This window comes from Bombus flavifrons, chromosome 16 (assembly GCF_040668555.2).
Source record: "Bombus flavifrons isolate JBK064 chromosome 16, iyBomFlav1_principal, whole genome shotgun sequence".
NCBI classification, from domain to species: Eukaryota; Metazoa; Arthropoda; class Insecta; order Hymenoptera; family Apidae; genus Bombus; species Bombus flavifrons.
Genome location: NC_138457.1, coordinates 5271964 through 5289636, shown reverse-complemented (window position 1 = coordinate 5289636; position 17673 = coordinate 5271964). Strand labels below are relative to the sequence as shown.

Here is a 17673-nt window from a genome sequence, read left to right as displayed (position 1 = left end):
TTTATTTTATCATATAATATATAATGAAGAATTCCTATCCTATATTTCATAACTTATGTAATTATGTACAATGCCAATTCATATATTTGTATATATCGATTCTTAATAACATAACTTATTTAAATAGTTACATCTAATACAAACATTTAGCGTATAATTTTGTGTACATTCTAAATATTACAGAAGTTAAAATAATCGATAATAATTCAAGCATTCAAATTAGAAAAAAATTATTTTTATACCGCAAATTTTACAAAATTATGCTAACATAACAATAATCATTAAATTCAATAAAGAAAAACAAGTATAATAGATACTAAGCAGTTTTGTAACATGTACATATTTTAATATTATATATACAGAATTGAAATAGTATTAAACAACATTCGACTGTAATTAAGAACAAGTTAAAACAAATTTTCTATCTACCCAATTTAAACGAAATTTTGAAGTATAACAGTTTTTTTGTTCATCTCTATTTACAATTTAAAATAGATTATCGTGGAGAATAGTATGCAATAAGTTTCCTTATGTCCTTATAGAATGGTTATAATAAATAAAAAATTTAATCGTGTTTCTTATTTGAAAAAAAATTATCTAGCGTATAAAAGCAGAAAGTTGAAGAATCACGGTGCCAAGGCTGCCGATCGTTTGTCCCGATTTTTATTACGTTGAATAGTACGTGCCTTAAATGCAGCAGCATTCATCAATGTCTAAATGAAATATAATAAAATTCACTCAATTAATTATTTTGTTTCTTTAAAGTTAATGATAATTAATCTCTTGGAATTAAACTTAGCAAACTTACTCTTTCTAATTTACTCGTTTTCTGATTTAATGGTATCGGTAAAACTTTGTTACCAAGATGAAAGATTTCGCGCAGAAGTTGATTTTCTGCAAGATGAATATTTATACCTGGTCCAAGCAATCTACAGCATGCGTTGTACTGAGTTCGTGCACACCATCCTTCTAAATACAGAATTTCTTGACCAAATTTTACATGCATTTCTGGTACAATGTCTTCCTAATAAAAATCATAAATGTGTCATCAATAATACAGTATACGGTGATTGCGTACAATATTTCAATATTCTTATTGTGAAACGCACGTCTATGTAACGAAGTATGTCTCTGAAATTAGCTCTCTGTTGCTTGCGATCTTTTTTTGCTCTGTACTTGTTCGAATCCGTAGCCAGCTCTTTTAACACCTCAATTAGATCTAACGACCAATCTTGCTCGTAATCACAAGAGAAATCGCGACCCAGTTCGAATATTACAGCTAGGGCCTCGCCAGCCGACAATCTTATGTCCAAATGCGGTGATTCTAGTAACTCGCATAATCTATTCAGGGACCTTTAATAAAAATGGTTAATTTTATTATTTCACGCAACTTTTTAGCCTATTTGAAGATACTTACGGCATGTAACTATTGGTTCTATTGCTCGCAAGCAAATTATATATATCAGCTGGGGGCATTACTGTTAAAAGAAGTGTCCACGCTGATATAGCCGCAGAATGTAACGCTGCAACCTCCACAGATATAGTCGCTATAGCACCATTCCCTTTTAGGTAAGAACCAGAAAAGATAGTAGACAGTAATTGCACGATTTCCATAGTGACGGTCGCGTCATTGCCCGATAAGAATTGATTCATGCTTAGAGCCCAACAACACTGTAAGTAAATAATTTATTATTCGCATGTAAATCGAACTGTTTCTTTTTTTGTTTTACCTCTGAACGTGCTTGTGTGGAAGCCGTGGTGTCGCTGGCGATAAGAGTCAAAGTACTTTTCAAATCACGACAGACTACTTCTGCGCTTTCGAAAGCTCCCAGTTGAACACAAAGCAAGGTACTTAATCTGGCTGCTGTAGATTGTTCTTCGCCACGGCCCTTTTTCAAACCCCGCTCCACTGAATCTGTGATGGTCATTTTCCTATCCTCTACAAAATCTGGAATGTACTTGATAGCAAAGATTTTTTCCATTCCTTTGAAGCAAATTGTTCTGCCCTTTGCACTCTTCTGTGTTAAACCGTCAATAGCTTCCTTCAATTTCTCTTCGAATGCTTCTTGTTGCACGAATTCATCAACCTCATTATCATTCATATCATCTAACATGCTGCGATTGTCAGATTGACTACTGGATATACTGCATGCATCATTATTAATCGAATCTTCATCAGATGTTAGCTCAGCTTTTTTTCCAGCATGACCTATAGGCAAAGTAATTTTCTTGTTACAGGCAATATTTAATAAATAAAAAATATTGTAAGAAGGGAAACAAGATTGTTTCTATTTTTATTATATAAAATAATACATTGAAAAGAAGATAAAGGATAAAATGATCAATAACATAAATGATGAATGATCAATATCTGTATTTAATTTATGTAGATAATAGTAGTCAAATATAGCAGATATTAAAAGCAAATATCATATTACATAATGTGAAGTCTAAACAGCTGTTAGCTGTTGCTATCTAAAATAATTGTACCACATGTGACTGTCTAGATAAAAATTTAGTCAATCTATATAAAATTATAATTCCACAAAAAGTCATTCAAAAAACAGCTGTATAACTTATTATAAACCAGAAAATTACTACAACACATTGTGTGATATAAGTGTTACACATTCATTACAGATATTTGCAATTCTAATCAATGCAACTTTTCAAATGTTTATGACACATACTGATAATTGCATAATATGTATGATTTGTATAAATAAATTACTTGTATCAAATCACGTAGAATTAAATTGTATGATTTAGCTCATTATAATCTTTTAATTTTTAATGTGCATAAAAATAATCAACATTCTTAAAGTATAAACGTTATTATTTGTAAAATGGAACGCAAAAGTAACATTTACGCAGCTCAAACTCGCATCAAGGAAATGATAAGTTTACCATAATAATCTGTAAATGATAAATAACATTTTAGATCGAATACTACGTATGACGATCTAAATTTAGTACACATAATGCGAAAAAAGCATCGGTTGTTTTGAAAAGCATGATTCATCTACCTAAACTTTCGTGTAAGCTTCTGTAACATGCGAAACATACGAAACATGTCTCTTTTTTTATTAAACATTTTGCGATTCAAAGAAAAATTTAATATTTACAGAACAAGCATTTCCGCATTGTTTTCTATATCTCGTTATGCAATACGAATAATGTAGCGATTGGTATCGTTAGTTCTTAATATTTCGAGCATAAAAATTTTCCTTCTGTCTTTAACCCAAACCCATGTGCGAGAAGCATGAAAGTCACATGGGGATAGGTGGTAATGTCACGACGTTACTTCGACTCGAACATATCGCCAGAAATTTCATAGATCGATATGCAATTTTTTCAGCCACGACATTATTTTGTGACTTTATTTATGATATCGTTGAAATAATCGGAATAGCTGACCATCTAGCACGTGACGTAAGGCGAAATAAATAACATTTTCAATGCTTGATGAGTCATTCCAGGAAAATGCTGATAATTTAATAAAGAACGTTTAGCGCGAAGTTAATCGAAACTCTTTTGGTCGACGCTTGGCCTTGAAGATATTTTAAAATGATCATTTTGCATTCGTAAATCAGCAGGGAAATGAAATGAAAAATGAAAAGCAGCTTTTCCTCACCGGATTTTCGCCTTCTACCTCCTTTGCCTGGCATCGTCCTTCACTTTCCTTATAGCACAATTGATACTAACAGAAATACTTAATCAAGAGGGTAAATGTCTTGCACTATTAATTTTCTTTCGTATACTGAACACACTGCATGAATTTTTAATTAAAATCTGGTAAAAACTCATTAACATGTTGCGAATTGTTCAAAACATACACGTCGAGACAGCCTGCGATGGGCTTTCTCAAGTGCACTGTCTTTCACGACCTGCGCTGCGAATCTACCCGAACGTAGGCGAATGTGCGCAAAACACTGATTGCGCATGTGGTACATATTTCTATAAAAGTCACGTGCTTGCCAATGAGCGGGTCGATTTGCTTGAACTAGGGGAATAAGACCAATCAGCTTGCATCAATTGAGCCATCGCGCATGTGATACTGTCAGTTTCAATAGAAGATATTCTCATTTTATTCGAGCGTTTCGCGCGTGATAATATGAAACGCATGTATCGTATTTCGAGGAATGTTCATATGAACTTTTGAATGCATGCATGCACAATACAAATAGAAATACAATGATTCGCAAAAGAATCTGTACACCTGTCAACATCTTTTATGAACATATTATATCTGTTATACGAAATATTTTGAAGTTTTATTAATCTATAATGAAATCCAAATATTATGATTATATTGGTAAAATTTTTAACAATTCTGAAAACGTGTAAATAAGTTACAAGATATTTAGTACAGGTATATATTTTACATAAATATTTGAACAACTAATCATTTATAATGCTAATTTTAATGTGCATTTTTGATAGTTATTACATGCATAAAGTGATTATTCATACTTACACTCATTTTTTGTTAAATATAAGTTTGCAATGGTATCTTGCAACTTCTATATCTTAGATTAGGTTAAAATTTTTCCAATATAATTGTCATCTCATTATAGTTCTAATATAATTTCAAATTATTTTATATAATAAATAATAGCATACATGAGAAGTTTTCAATGATGATTGTATAAATATGTTTACAAGGCATTGTACTTTGTTATAACAATGCCATTAGTGCTTAAATGTTATAGCACCATAGACATCAATCTATACTGCATTGAGATATAAAAATCAATAGGACATCACGAGGTATGAATATCATTATTAAACATATAAATTTGTACTATTGTAAAAAGATCTGTATCACAAGAAAAATTGTATATTATTTTATATTTTCGAATATAAAAAAGCGCTTCACAATGATACATTTTCATTGTAACAATAACATAGGAATATATACAATGAAGAAATGAATATACACATGTTTTAGCCTTAAATATCACGTAAAGAGATACAATGTATGCTACAATAAATTAGAGGTAAATGATTAAAATTATATGAGGCTTGTTATTGCATATAATTCATAGTAGTTATATTACAAGTCTGTATGAATTTAGTTGATTACATTACTATGGTACAAAATTGAATATATTCCAAGTGTAGCAAAAGTGAAGAAAGATCTAGATTCTACTGTAGTTATAACTTATATTTAACATTTGTTTGTGTATTCAGATGGACACTTACAAATATGTCAGTCTATTCTGAGGTACCAGAATCATTAGAATAGTACAAATTTTGTTTATTACATTGCAATCAATGTAGTGAAAAAAGTTTTTGAAGATAAAAAAATTTATTTTTTTTATACATTGGAATGTTACTTTTACTTTCAAAAGTATCACATATTATGCTTCATTGAAAACCTAATATTTTGAATAGTAAAATTTATATTTGTAGAAAAAAAATCTTTTTATCTCCCAAAGTAGTTTCTTTGTACATAAACTCTATTAGAACTAAATCTTTTATACAAATCTTAATGACACAAATACTAGACTTATTGTAACTAGTAAATTAACTTTGAAGTTAGAAGCAGCACTTTCAAGTGCCATCATATTCTGACATGGTGTTGCTCTTCGAATAAAATTAAATATAGAATCCACAATATTTGCTGGTGTTGGATCTGAACATTCTTCCAGATCTTTTACAATACAACTTTGAAGTTTGAACATGTCTCTGCAAATAGATAAAAAAAGTGTAATTTATATTTGTAGCCTTTTTGATCATTACCATCAATTTACTATACTTAAATGCATTGATCCTTACGTGCATTCTTTATTTCCAAGGGCAAGGAGTGGAAGATTATCTAACAAATGTAAAGTTTCAGTGTTGGAATCTAGTTGAATCATATAACTTCCCAACGTAGAGTTTATACACTGTTGAATTTCCTGTTGTTTCGACTTCAGACATTCTGGCCCATTAGCAGATATAAAAACTGCAAGCAATTAAAATGCTTTTTAGCAATGATTAGATACTAGTTTCCTACATTAAATGATCCAACAAAAGAATACATACGAGCAATACGATCTCCTTCTTTGTAGCATACAAAATTTAAGAGAGAATCTGTAATATTATGAACAAGTTCTTTATTTTTTCGTTCCTGTGGTTGTACACAATGTTCCACTGCTGTGGTAAAATTTCTGACACATTGCTTAAGAGTGGGAGTTTTTTGGCAGTACTTTTTGAACACTATATCCAAATCTCCAGTAGGCTTGTACTGTTCCATTTCTTGCTCCAATGCTGTGTAGTTAACAAACGAATCAAGGCACTGTTTGAATTTATCCCTTGCATTCTCAACATTCTCAAATGCGCCGTCTCCCCCATACTGCTCGCATCTTTGTTTGAAAACATTTGTAGCTTCTTCCAGAACATGTATTCCAGATGTGTTGATATTATTTATATTCGGGATTCCACTAGATGAGGTTAAGTTGATGGCACTGGAAACTTTGTTTAACACTTCTTCCGCGTTGGGCACATCTTGTTGAGAAATAGTATGTCCAAGAAAGCCTGTAATGAAAAATAATTAATTTATTATTGATATATTGATTTATATAAATATAAGAAAATTTATAATAGACCTTTAATTTATATGCAAATCTTTTTTTCCTTTTTTTAAATAATTCAAATCTTTTTTTTAAAATACAATATTCTACTAATAGTAAATTTCCAACAATTCTCTGTTCAAACATTTAATGATTAGCCCAATAAAATCTTTAACTAGATTAAAAAAACATTTATTGCTGTGTATAGCTTTTAATTATCTTTTTAAAATGCTGAAGTCCAAAACGTTTATCTTCGCGGCTATTAAAAATCTTGTTTTGTAGCATTTCCTGTTCAGAAAGGAAGTAAATATCATGTGGACTTTGCATTGGTTGTTGCTTCGACTTGTAACCACAAAGTATCTATTTTTTATCTGTGTAATCTCCGAAAGTAATTAAATTATTTTGTCATTTAGTGTTTATGTCGGTGAGGATTAGAATCAATTTAATTACTCTTGTTGTTTTACGAATACATTTCGATACAGCGCAAATATTGTATGTGTACTTTTAGCGTTTTCGAGAAAAACAATTTAAAACATTCAATTGCACTTTATACCTAAATAAGTACCTTTTGCATTGTGTTTATTTTTTATCAATGCTATTATAAGGTCCGTTTTAAGAACATAAAATGTCAAAAATGGATCCTTAAAAATATTTCTATAATATAATAAACAAAAATATCATTTTTAACAAATTTATAAAGTAGATATAAATGTAATTTTTATACAGCATAAGAAACAATCAAGAACTATTCGTTGCTTATAAAAACACAAGTTTCACAAAAGGTGAACATATAATAGTTGTACAGTAAACCATCGATTTATAGGTTACGATAACGTAAAATTTCTGATAAAATGAATTCAAATAATAAGGAAAGTATATAAAATATATTTTGTACCAGGTTAAATATGTTTTCGTGTGTTCTATGCATATTCTGTTTGTAAAAAAACTGAAGCAGTTTCATAGAGTACAAAGTGCATGGATTGAATCAACGTGCAATCTGTGCGTTCGTCACACGTGTACTGTAACGATAAGTAGTCCGGTACAAGGAGAGAACAATGCAGTCTTTAACTTTACTTCCCATCAATACATGATTCCCATGATCGTTATACTATCTTTGTAAATATCTATGTGAGGTACTCTATTTATTAAACATCTGCACAGAGATCATACATTATGTCCATAAATCGAGCATTCGATACGCTGTAACTGCATTTAATCCCAATGACCGTATTGTTATCGATTACGCGAGTATGTACGAAGGTCATTTTCGTTTCTTGATCATAAAGTCGAAAGCAAGATTCGAGATTTGACTGTTTGCTATGTTCGATATAGAACAATGACCAGTTCTTTCAAATAATACATAACCGGAAACAACTGCGTTTTGATTGGTAACGCTTAATCCTGACGTGTTTGTTCACAAAACAACGTTTCCTATTAGAGACATTATTTATCACACAAAAAATAAAACATTCGTAAACATGATTTTGCACATGCGATCATCTTACGTATGTCAAATTTTTTCTTCCGCCTCGGTCGACCGTGCACGCAAGTCTCCTTTTTGTTTTTATAAGATATCGCGTGTCATGAATCATTGTTAAGAATTCTGTCAATGAAAAAAATAGAGAAAAAGATGCAAAAAAAAAAAAACGATCTAATCATTTCTAACTAATAGGAAGGAGAAAATTCCATGTAGCAACTTACCAGAGAGGAATATCATGGCAGTTAATGTGGTAGAGTATTTGATCATTTCTATTTTGTTGCTAAAATATGTTCGACCAGGGATTGTGTGGAGATGTTTGCCAACGTCGGAACACTATGTATTATCCGGAAAAGTAGAGAAAAGTATTTATGTGGTGAAATAACGAGATAGAAATGTACGTTCAGTTACGCATCACTACAAGTGTCACTCTGAGCGCATTCGAATTGTTCTGTTTATTATAAGAAGCGTACGCCGATGTGTCAGCGTCGTCCGGAAAATTAGTGAAAGGAAAAGAGATAAGAGAGCGAGACACAGTGATTTAGAAAGCGGAGGACAGAGATACACTGTAGTAACTCCCGAGAACAATATTCCGATACTAAGTTGTTGAGCGCACGCGCTCCGCTTATATAAATCTCATATGCATAGTATGTATATATACTCCATATACTACCTTTGCTTCTGTGTTAATTTTAATTCGATTCTATGAATATGTATGCACATATATACATATATATATATATCAGCTAATGTAATTCTAGTTGTTTTGCATAATTTTTCCTGTTTTGAAAATAAACAAGTAATTTTGCATTGAATAAATTATACTGAAATAATTATATCTATATAATTTAATAGTGGTTGAACATTTTACATAGAAAGTTATAGAGTTTGAATTGATCCTTAATAATATAGAATTTAGACAATCTTTAGGATATTTTATATGTAACAAATATCGATATAATTTATTTGGTAATTTATACCTTTATGAGATGTATTTAAAGAACTGAATATACAGATTCCTCGGTAGTATAGTGGTTAGTATCCCCGCCTGTCACGCGGGAGACCGGGGTTCGATTCCCCGCCGGGGAGATATCTTTTTTGCATAATTTTCAAATAACTTTCTCTTGTTTTTGTTCTTTCCTTTTTTATATAATTATAACGTAAAAAATATACATTTTAATAAATGTCTATATTTCGTAAAATATACTCAAAACTATATTTTACTGTCGCTACTTTGAGACGTTTGATTAATATCCGACTACAATTATTTAATCCAGTTCGTTCGCCGTTATGAAACACAATGGCCTTACTATGAAAATGCAAGGATCGTTGTCACGCCGTAAGATAAAGTCCACTATGTCCTGGCTGTTATTGTAGTCTTTTGTATACGACTGTATACTTGTATACTTGTATACTTTTACTCTTGCAAATATTTGATCCTTACAATAAATAGTAGAGACTTTAATGATATGTTTAAGCATATATGCTTTTAATAACCTTCACAATATAACGAGGTCCAAAATTAAAGCATCAAATAACAGCACTGATTGGTGCAATGACAATCAGGGCCGCATGCGACACACTGTCTTTTTGAATACCGTCTATACCAATGGTAAAGTCCATGCAATATTAAATTAGGTTTCAAGACTCTAGATTCTTAAAGTGGTGTTATCCTTTTAAGTGCTTTTCCGCAGTACAAAAGGGGCGACTTTAGGCCTTAATTCGTAAGGCACAGTCATAGGAAAAATATTACAATTTCATTTTCTTCAATCAATTAAAATATCCCATTTCAAACAAGTCAGTAGGAATTATATTTTGATATTCCATTTTTAAAAGCTTTACTAGCAACTTCTTCAAGTAGTAGATAGAAAGATTACAACCAAATCAGTGAATAAATACCTTTGATGTATCTTTTGAGAGTTCGATTAGTGGGAAATTGGTGAGTGAGATTCGGGTTATATTTCACTGTTGAGTTCACAAGGTTTCACGTAAACAACATAACAACTTAAGCGATCCTGCTTAAGCTTCATCTTCTCAGGTTTCTATCTATTTGTTCATTGCAATGCCTCGGATATGTGACATTTGATCTGTTTTGCATTTCTATGAAATCTGTTGCAAATAATACTGCGAAAATAGGAAAGATAGTCTTTATATGTGCATATGAATAATATAACAGCAATTCAACATAAAGAGTAATGTAGTGAACAATATAAATGTATTAGAATAAAAAGATTTATAATGTTAAACATATATAAATATATGTGAATCAGTTCACCACTAAAATAAAAACTGCATTCATCCAATCCTCGGTAGTATAGTGGTCAGTATCCCCGCCTGTCACGCGGGAGACCGGGGTTCGATTCCCCGCCGGGGAGATATTTTTTTTTTAAATTCGACCGTACCGGCCTGCAAAGTTATTTATGTTTTGTCGACATTTGGTAAGAGTATACTATGCTAAAGTAGCTTGTATACAAAAATGTAGAATACCAAACAAAGAAAGGCGAAAGACAGTCTCTTCAACGTGGTCATGAAACCTTTACATTTCATATCAGGGCTATTCTGTTTCGTAGGGACTGACTGAAACTGTTAATTTTTATAAATAGATGTTTTTTACTGACCTTTTAACTCGGGCATTAAAGTGTCGTTTTGAAATAAAAAAGATGATAGTCACAAAAATTATTGTTATTTCGTAACTAATTGGAAATACCCGTTTCATTTGTTCCCTGTGTAACGTCAATTCGCATCAGAGACCAGGCCACACACCGCGGTCGAGAGGGCACCCAGATGTCTGCACATCCTTGGCGCGTACCCTCAATAGTCTTAAGTACCCACCAGGGGTCTTGGAATTTTCATAGTTAAGGTCCTTCGGACCAAGCGAGTGTTTCTTGTCTTAGATTCCCTTTTACGTTTATTATCTACCACGTGTTAGCATAGAAAGTTGGTTTTCTTCACATCTGGTATGTTCCGTTAGCAACTTTCTCGCGAGGGCAGCTAAAACCCTTCCTGGTCCACCAACCGTCTTATTATCCAATCGGAGACGGTGTCTACTGCCCTCACTTCCTTAACCAAAATTGTCATCAACAAATCCGATAGTCCCGTGTCCTTAGACACACCCACCCCTAGCCTTCATCAGACACAGTATCGTCAGTAAGACTCACTTATTCTGTATCCTTAGAATAGTCAACATATCTTTTACCGGTCTCTACCCTTATAACAGTCGTGTATTTAACGTATCATCGTAACTAAGTCTTACATAATGTGGTTGGAGTGAATTGTAATTTATGTTAATTCAGTGTGTATTAAATTGTGATTGCTGAATTCATAATAAAGTTTAATTAAAACAAAATTAATAGTTGTGTTAAGTTTACGTGACACCTGCAGCGGTGAACGTACTGGACTGAATTGTAGTCAAAGAAGCTGAACGTCGTAAAATAATATCAGGAAGTGTATTTTTGATTCTAGAAACGAACAGATGATTTCTCCAAAACGTACTACTGGTTTCCTATTAAATATTGTAAGTAAAACCGAAAAGAAGTGGCAAAACCTGTTAACCTACAACGTAGTATGGAAGAGGACTCAATTTATGGCACCCTCGAGTGTCCCAATCTTCTCTTTCCAAATCCGTGGGTGACGAAAACTACGAACACTTACTCTTTCTTGTACTATTTATATATATATGTAATTCTACTGATTTTTAAATATTTTTAAAAGTTTTCATTTTACTTTAAATACAGCAACTAGTATTACGGGCATACAATACTTTCCTTGCGGTTTTGAAATAAATGCTCAAATATTACTATTATTAGACTATTTACGGGGAAGATGCAAAAATTTTTTAATAAGATATTAATTTTTATACCATAATATCTACAAACAAATAAAATTTCATATCGTAACGCACGTATATGTCATAGTAAAATCTTATTATTCTGTTAATTGTAGTTTTCAGCTTTCCTACGTAATAAAGTTTTTATTATTTAAAACGTGTCCATATTATTATATCTATTAAAAAAATAAAAGGTAGGGAGGCGCAGAAAAAGATTTTTTATTCGGAGAAGCGTAGTAGCATAAAGATTGGAAAGTGTTGAAATATAACATGATAATAGACTCGTAGTAAAATTTGCTAATAGCTGAAAATAGATCATATTACATCAGTTTTTAGAGATATTTTGTCTTTTCCTACACAGCATCGGTGGTTCAGTGGTAGAATGCTCGCCTGCCACGCGGGCGGCCCGGGTTCGATTCCCGGCCGATGCAAAGTATTTTTTGCTTTATTAATTATAATTTTCTATTACGTACTTAGTTTTATTTTTATTTTATACCATTATGTGTATCATTCTCTGTGTTGCAATTTTAAAATAGACAACCCGTGACCTACGATGTAATACCTAAGAGGATTTAATTTATTACACTCTTAAGGTTGTGTCGCTACCACTTCCTAGATCCCATTAGTATAAAAAACTGAACGATTGTTTTGAATATTTTTAAGGCTTCACGTTCTCTTACTGTATAACGGCTATTAAGTAAAATAACTGAAATAATATCTGTGTTTTTTACTTAGACAATGGAATTTGGTACCTGGCAACTCAGCGATTTCAAGTCACTTGAATGGCTGCGTATTTTTATATGCATATATATACATACATATGTAGATGACAATACTGAAAACATGCACATTAAGTATCAACTAGAAGTCATTCAAACGTTAGGGTACAAAAATGGCAACACACAGATTTTTCTTTCTTGTTTCTTCGAAACAAGTGCAAATATTTGATGTTTCTTTTATTAGAGAAAATAAATGGGGAAGATACGTATAAAATAGTCTTTTCGTGAAAAAGCCGGCTTGACAATGTCATAATCAGGAGAAATATTCCGATCAATTTTTTCTTTTAAGGTTTTTTATAATAAATTTCTTACTGGCAATTACAACTAAACTTGATAACATTGCTTCTTAGAAGGCAACTTTGTTATTTGCATTGGGCTATTATATTTATAGATAATATATATACGTATATGCATAAGTATATGATCGTTGTTACGAGATTAAGTCAGTAGTTAAATCTAATTACCAGATTTAGCAGCGTGTATCTTTTTTATGTATGTATATACATGATCGATTATCTGTTTGAATTAGGCCTGAAGTTAGTAGATTTGTATGTTTTGATAATTGCTTTTATATGTTGTCTGTTGTCGAAAAAGTTCCTTCGTGAGGATGCGGCCTGAGAAAACTCCTTGAGGGCCTGTTGCAAAAATATGATGTACAATGCAAATTTGTACTACAAACTTATGATGAATCACTGTGTCTGTCGCACATCAGTCCATTATAATAAATACAACAAATAGGTCTGGAGCTTTCGAACGGATCTTAGATGCCAATATCAACCAAAAGTATTTAAAAGTGAGTACTGAGATTATATTAAAATTTATTATCTAAAACTAGATCATACTAGTTCAATTTCTATATAATATTTTGAAATGTTTCCCGTAGCATCGGTGGTTCAGTGGTAGAATGCTCGCCTGCCACGCGGGCGGCCCGGGTTCGATTCCCGGCCGATGCAACTTCTTTTTCTTTTTTCTTTGTAATTTTATAGCATACTATAATTTTAACAGTTTTTTTCATATATCATAAAATTTATTATAGATTTATTAAATAAACATTACAATTGTCACAACAACATAGTTGATAATTTAATCCACGGTAAAGAAATGAGATAAAGATTGGTATTATCAAAAACTGATAATTTATCGAACATCTATCAAATATTAAACTAGAAAATATTTTGACTAGGGTAAAGATATCTTGCTAATTGAAGTACTTTGAAAGGGATTGATACTAAATGGAGATTAAAATCGTTTGAGAAATCGAAGAAAATCGTGACGCATGCCTGAGGTATTTGTATAAGGATTCCCAACTAAATATTAAGTATCCAATTTTCGTCACACTTATACTTTAAAATACATGTAATTGGAGGAGTGAAATTGAAAAAGATTACCGATTAAGAATTATAATGCTTGAAATTGCTTTCTAAGGCTTGAATAGGTGAAATTGTATTAGTCAAAGAATGCATGAAATGACATACTATTTTACAGTATGAGTATATGTGCTTGCTTCGCTGCATTGGACCCAGTAACCAAGCTTCTGTCCTTACGAGCTATGCACACATTTCACAGATGGTCGTGTATACAAATATATAAATAGCCAACTTGGTGCAGTGGTTCTCAAACTGGACCAAACATTCTAGTCAGAAAAATAGTCACGTATGTGTAAATGTTTAAACGTATAAATACCTTCTCTGTTTATTACGAACATTAATTAACATTGATTAAATTTATATACAATATTTAAGAATCACGAAAAACAGTTTTAGATCAGATTGAGAAACACTGTAGTGTTATAGATATGAGGATCAACGGATTATTTTACTAGCTTCTTCACAGAACACCTTAGTCATCAATTAATTGCATTGGGTGAAAATCGGCCGATAGGCGAAGCTAGTAACCATGAATTATTACATAAGTCAGTTTGCTGTATTCCGCAAATTGTCTAGGGGTTTGCGCATGAATTTTTCATTAGCCACTACTAGTTGCGCGAATACTTTAAAGGTCGACATTAAGCACGATAGTCGTAAATTTAAAACCAATATAAATAGAACTGAAGGAACACCTTGTTGCAGGACTGTGTAAAGATTCAGAGTTTATATGCATTTCGCATCATTAAATCGAAATAGGCGTCATGATCGATGCTTGCACTGATGGCGCTGTAATAGTTCATAAATTCTTCTTCAGTGACCTGTAACGAAAATTATGAATGCTGCAGTTCGCCCAAAGTCAGTTTCTCTCTACTTTATTATATTCAACTATTATTTTAGTAATTATTATTACTAATCATTATTTGGTTACTCTACTTTATTATATCCAATTATTATTTTAGTGATTATTATTATTACTACTTATTATTTAATTTACTATATTTTATTACATTCGACTATTATTTATAATAAAAATTTCCAATAGAGAAAAGAAGATACTCACAGTGCCATCTCTAGTATTATTTTGCTCAAAGTTCGCCAGAAACTTATTCAGAATACTGTCCTCACTTTCTTCACCGCTGATATAACGGGGATGGCACTTGACATTGTAAACTCCTTTCAAGTCTTCGATCGTAATCACTCCATCGCCGGTTTTATCCAGTTTTTTAAAGGCTTGATCCACCACGCTTCTGCGATTTTGAGACATCGGCGGCTACACAAAAATGTTTTTATTAAAAATCCAGCAATTTATTGAATTATCTAATTCGGAAAATGCACTTACTCTTATGCCAGCGATGAATTCGTCGACGCTGATGTTCCCATCGTTGTCTGTGTCGAATTTCGTGAACATGTTTTGGATATCCTCCTCTGGAAGTTCCAGACCACTTTCTTCAAGGCCTCTGGTGAATTCATCTAGGTTCAACTTCTTGTTTCCGTCATCGTCCATACGACGAAAAGCTCTACATAAATTAACTTGTGGTATAGTAATAAATTATTATGTTTCTCTGGAAGTTTATAATAAGTTTGTATTGAGTGTTATAGGATAACGCAGGGTGACCCGTAATTTATGGTACAAATGAGATGAGGGAGATTCTAAGGCTCAAAATGAGACGAAAATGAAAAATAACAAAATTGTGTAGGAAGTTCATTCTTGAGAAAATCGATTTTGAAAATTTGTGATAATCAATAGCAGCTTATTCCAAATATATAATGTGACAATAAGTCAAAAATATAGAATAACATTTTTTCATTTAAAGTCCTATTTTCGAGAAAATCGAACTTGCGGATTTGCCTAATATGTGTGTCCAGTTAATTCTTAATTAACGTATTGAAATTTTGTTTTCTCCAAAACGAGGCCTTAGACGACAAAATTTTGTTCTTCATTTTCAACTCATTCTCATATGTAAAATAACCTTCTGCCAATTATCGGTTACTATCCAGTCGAGAATTAATCAATTTACGTATATATACTTCACAAATTTTCAAACTCGATCTCTGTCTCAAAATCGAAACCTCTAATACAATTTTGCTATTTTTGATCTTCGTTTTATTTTGAGCTGTGGGACCTCACTGACCTCATTTATACTACGAAGCTCTTGTTAAGTGTTATAGGATAATATATGTAAAAGTAACGCTATGCTAAATTGTTATACACGAAAAAGGACTGTTATTCGAATATGTATTTGGAATTTTGGATTACATAATTTATATATATATATATAAAATAAATTAAAAAGAAATTGTTAACTTACCTGCCCAACCCTAGGATGCCATTGGCACCCCTGGCCAGACAGAGCAAACGAAGTTTCTCTATGGAGTCCGTGGTGTTATACAGGGCCCGTTGGGCCTTATTGATCATCTCAGTTTCTTGCCTGGTTGTTGCGCTCTGTGGTCTGTTCAAGAACATGTCTGAAAGAGAAATCCGCGCAATGACTCATGACTATGATTCAGGTGTTTGAAAAAGAGACAGAAAATCTGTACTCAACATCTCGATTTTCTGATTATTCTTATAAAGTAATCTATAACTTTCAACTATACATATACATCCTCTATTATTCCAGGGACCTGCTATTGTTCTATCCACAAAATTCAGATATACGTTTGTATATTAATCCTTGCAATTTCTTATCTTAATTAGATAAATACAGAAATAAGTAAGAGGTAAGAAAATTGGAAGAGAAGTGGAATTTGCTTAACGTTACACTGTTTTTTTCCTTGCTCTATATGAAGTGGCAACGCAATGTGTCCCCACTGTGCATACTTCGATCGTTTCGTTAATTAGACGCAATTTAATTTCTCCAAAGGTGCCGTGAAGGTCCCGCTCTAACTTGGTTAACTAAATAGCTAGAAAGGAGCACTAACTCATCGAAATTGACCCGTTGAAAAACTGGAATGAGAATATTGGATCGATTTCGCACATACGATTAGACGATCGATCGTTGAACGATTCTTGTTTTATGCTCCAAATTATTCCACCAATTACTTGTAAGCATGAAAGCAGAGCGGAAATTACCACAGCTGGTAATAAAATTAGCGAAGACAGAACGATGTAAATTGCCGTGAAATTTTGGTATATTTTTACGGGAGTCAGTGAAATGATTATCAGTGAGTCATTCGTTAAAAATAGTTATACACAAAAAAGAATCATCCTTGGAACAAGTTGCACTAAAATATGTATATAGTGCTTGTATTAATCTAAAATCTGAATATCGATATTGACCTTTAGATTGAGATCTTGATTTGTTTCTTTTCAAACATAAGCAGTTGTGCTAAGCTAAAGATCTTTAAAATACTTTATTTATGTTGGTAATTTAGAATGACTGCCTTAATCACAATAATTCGAAATTTTTCTTTCTATACTAATTTATTTATTTATCAAATTTAATCTTGATTTAACTTACTTTGGTATCTTGGAGCTGCATATACTGTTTTTTAGAGTAATTCTAATCCACTGGTGATGATAAAAAGAGTGAAAAGAATTCGTAGCTCCTTTGAGGAGAACCGGAAGGCGAGTGACAAGGGATTCCCTGGAAGCGGATCCGCGCATTCTATAGGACGCTACACACTGGATTACACACGTGAACAGATAAAACACATTCACGTATGAAAA

At 32.1% G+C, this 17673-nt stretch overlaps 3 protein-coding genes and 4 non-coding genes across 8 annotated transcripts; 4 read left to right on the top strand and 3 right to left on the bottom strand.

Moving 5' to 3' along the window:
- Nucleotides 1–547: 547 nt before the first annotated feature.
- LOC138188280 (interferon-related developmental regulator 2) lies at nt 548–3926 on the bottom strand. Its single transcript, XM_069129910.1, has 6 exons — nt 3635–3926; nt 1731–2209; nt 1418–1671; nt 1110–1353; nt 809–1024; nt 548–713 (listed from the first exon to the last, which is right to left on the bottom strand). Exons 1-6 carry the CDS (start codon nt 3666–3668, stop codon nt 627–629), a joined length of 1314 nt encoding a protein of 437 aa, XP_068986011.1. The 5' UTR covers nt 3669–3926; the 3' UTR covers nt 548–626.
- Nucleotides 3927–4825: 899 nt separating this feature from the next.
- On the bottom strand, nt 4826–8644 carry LOC138187977 (27 kDa hemolymph protein-like). Its single transcript, XM_069129305.1, has 4 exons — nt 8259–8644; nt 6031–6522; nt 5782–5950; nt 4826–5691 (listed from the first exon to the last, which is right to left on the bottom strand). The coding sequence occupies exons 1-4, from the start codon at nt 8302–8304 to the stop codon at nt 5481–5483; spliced, it is 918 nt and encodes a 305-aa protein (XP_068985406.1). The 5' UTR covers nt 8305–8644; the 3' UTR covers nt 4826–5480.
- A 407-nt stretch (nt 8645–9051) lies between these two features.
- TRNAD-GUC (transfer RNA aspartic acid (anticodon GUC)) lies at nt 9052–9123 on the top strand. Its single transcript has one exon. It is a non-coding gene; the product is annotated as a tRNA-Asp (tRNA).
- Nucleotides 9124–10337: 1214 nt separating this feature from the next.
- On the top strand, nt 10338–10409 carry TRNAD-GUC (transfer RNA aspartic acid (anticodon GUC)). The gene has a single exon. It is a non-coding gene; the product is annotated as a tRNA-Asp (tRNA).
- Nucleotides 10410–12220: 1811 nt separating this feature from the next.
- On the top strand, nt 12221–12291 carry TRNAG-GCC (transfer RNA glycine (anticodon GCC)). The gene has a single exon. It is a non-coding gene; the product is annotated as a tRNA-Gly (tRNA).
- A 1230-nt stretch (nt 12292–13521) lies between these two features.
- On the top strand, nt 13522–13592 carry TRNAG-GCC (transfer RNA glycine (anticodon GCC)). Its single transcript has one exon. It is a non-coding gene; the product is annotated as a tRNA-Gly (tRNA).
- Nucleotides 13593–13652: 60 nt separating this feature from the next.
- Nucleotides 13653–17607, bottom strand: LOC138187927 (calcyphosin-like protein). Of its 2 annotated transcripts, none has more exons than XM_069129212.1 (5): nt 16602–16620; nt 16316–16472; nt 15346–15523; nt 15067–15276; nt 13653–14824 (listed from the first exon to the last, which is right to left on the bottom strand). In XM_069129212.1, exons 2-5 carry the CDS (start codon nt 16468–16470, stop codon nt 14723–14725), a joined length of 645 nt encoding a protein of 214 aa, XP_068985313.1. In that variant the 5' UTR covers nt 16471–16472; nt 16602–16620; the 3' UTR covers nt 13653–14722. The 2 variants fall into 2 exon arrangements, with proteins under 2 accessions (XP_068985313.1, XP_068985312.1); XM_069129211.1 differs by lacking the exon at nt 16602–16620 and adding an exon at nt 17465–17607 and having other exon boundaries at nt 13654–14824.
- Nucleotides 17608–17673: the final 66 nt, after the last annotated feature.

What these genes read in the sequence shown, in the direction of transcription:
- LOC138188280 (XM_069129910.1), bottom strand. Translation starts at nt 3,668, where the DNA reads ATGCCAGGCAAAGGAGGTAGAAGGCGAAAATCCG. An exon ending in AGGTAGAAGGCGAAAATCCG is followed by an intron (nt 2,210 to 3,634) that starts GTGAGGAAAAGC and finishes CTTTGCCTATAG; the next exon opens with GTCATGCTGGAAAAAAAGCT. An exon ending in AGAACCAATAGTTACATGCC is followed by an intron (nt 1,354 to 1,417) that starts GTAAGTATCTTC and finishes TTTTTATTAAAG; the next exon opens with GTCCCTGAATAGATTATGCG.
- LOC138187977 (XM_069129305.1), bottom strand. Translation starts at nt 8,304, where the DNA reads ATGATCAAATACTCTACCACATTAACTGCCATGATATTCCTCTCTG. An exon ending in TGCCATGATATTCCTCTCTG is followed by an intron (nt 6,523 to 8,258) that starts GTAAGTTGCTAC and finishes TTTTCATTACAG; the next exon opens with GCTTTCTTGGACATACTATT. An exon ending in CTTGGAAATAAAGAATGCAC is followed by an intron (nt 5,692 to 5,781) that starts GTAAGGATCAAT and finishes ATCTATTTGCAG; the next exon opens with AGACATGTTCAAACTTCAAA.
- LOC138187927 (XM_069129211.1), bottom strand. Translation starts at nt 16,470, where the DNA reads ATGTTCTTGAACAGACCACAGAGCGCAACAACCAGGCAAGAAACTGAG. An exon ending in GGCATCCTAGGGTTGGGCAG is followed by an intron (nt 15,524 to 16,315) that starts GTAAGTTAACAA and finishes TAATTTATGTAG; the next exon opens with AGCTTTTCGTCGTATGGACG. An exon ending in ATAATACTAGAGATGGCACT is followed by an intron (nt 14,825 to 15,066) that starts GTGAGTATCTTC and finishes TTTTCGTTACAG; the next exon opens with GTCACTGAAGAAGAATTTAT.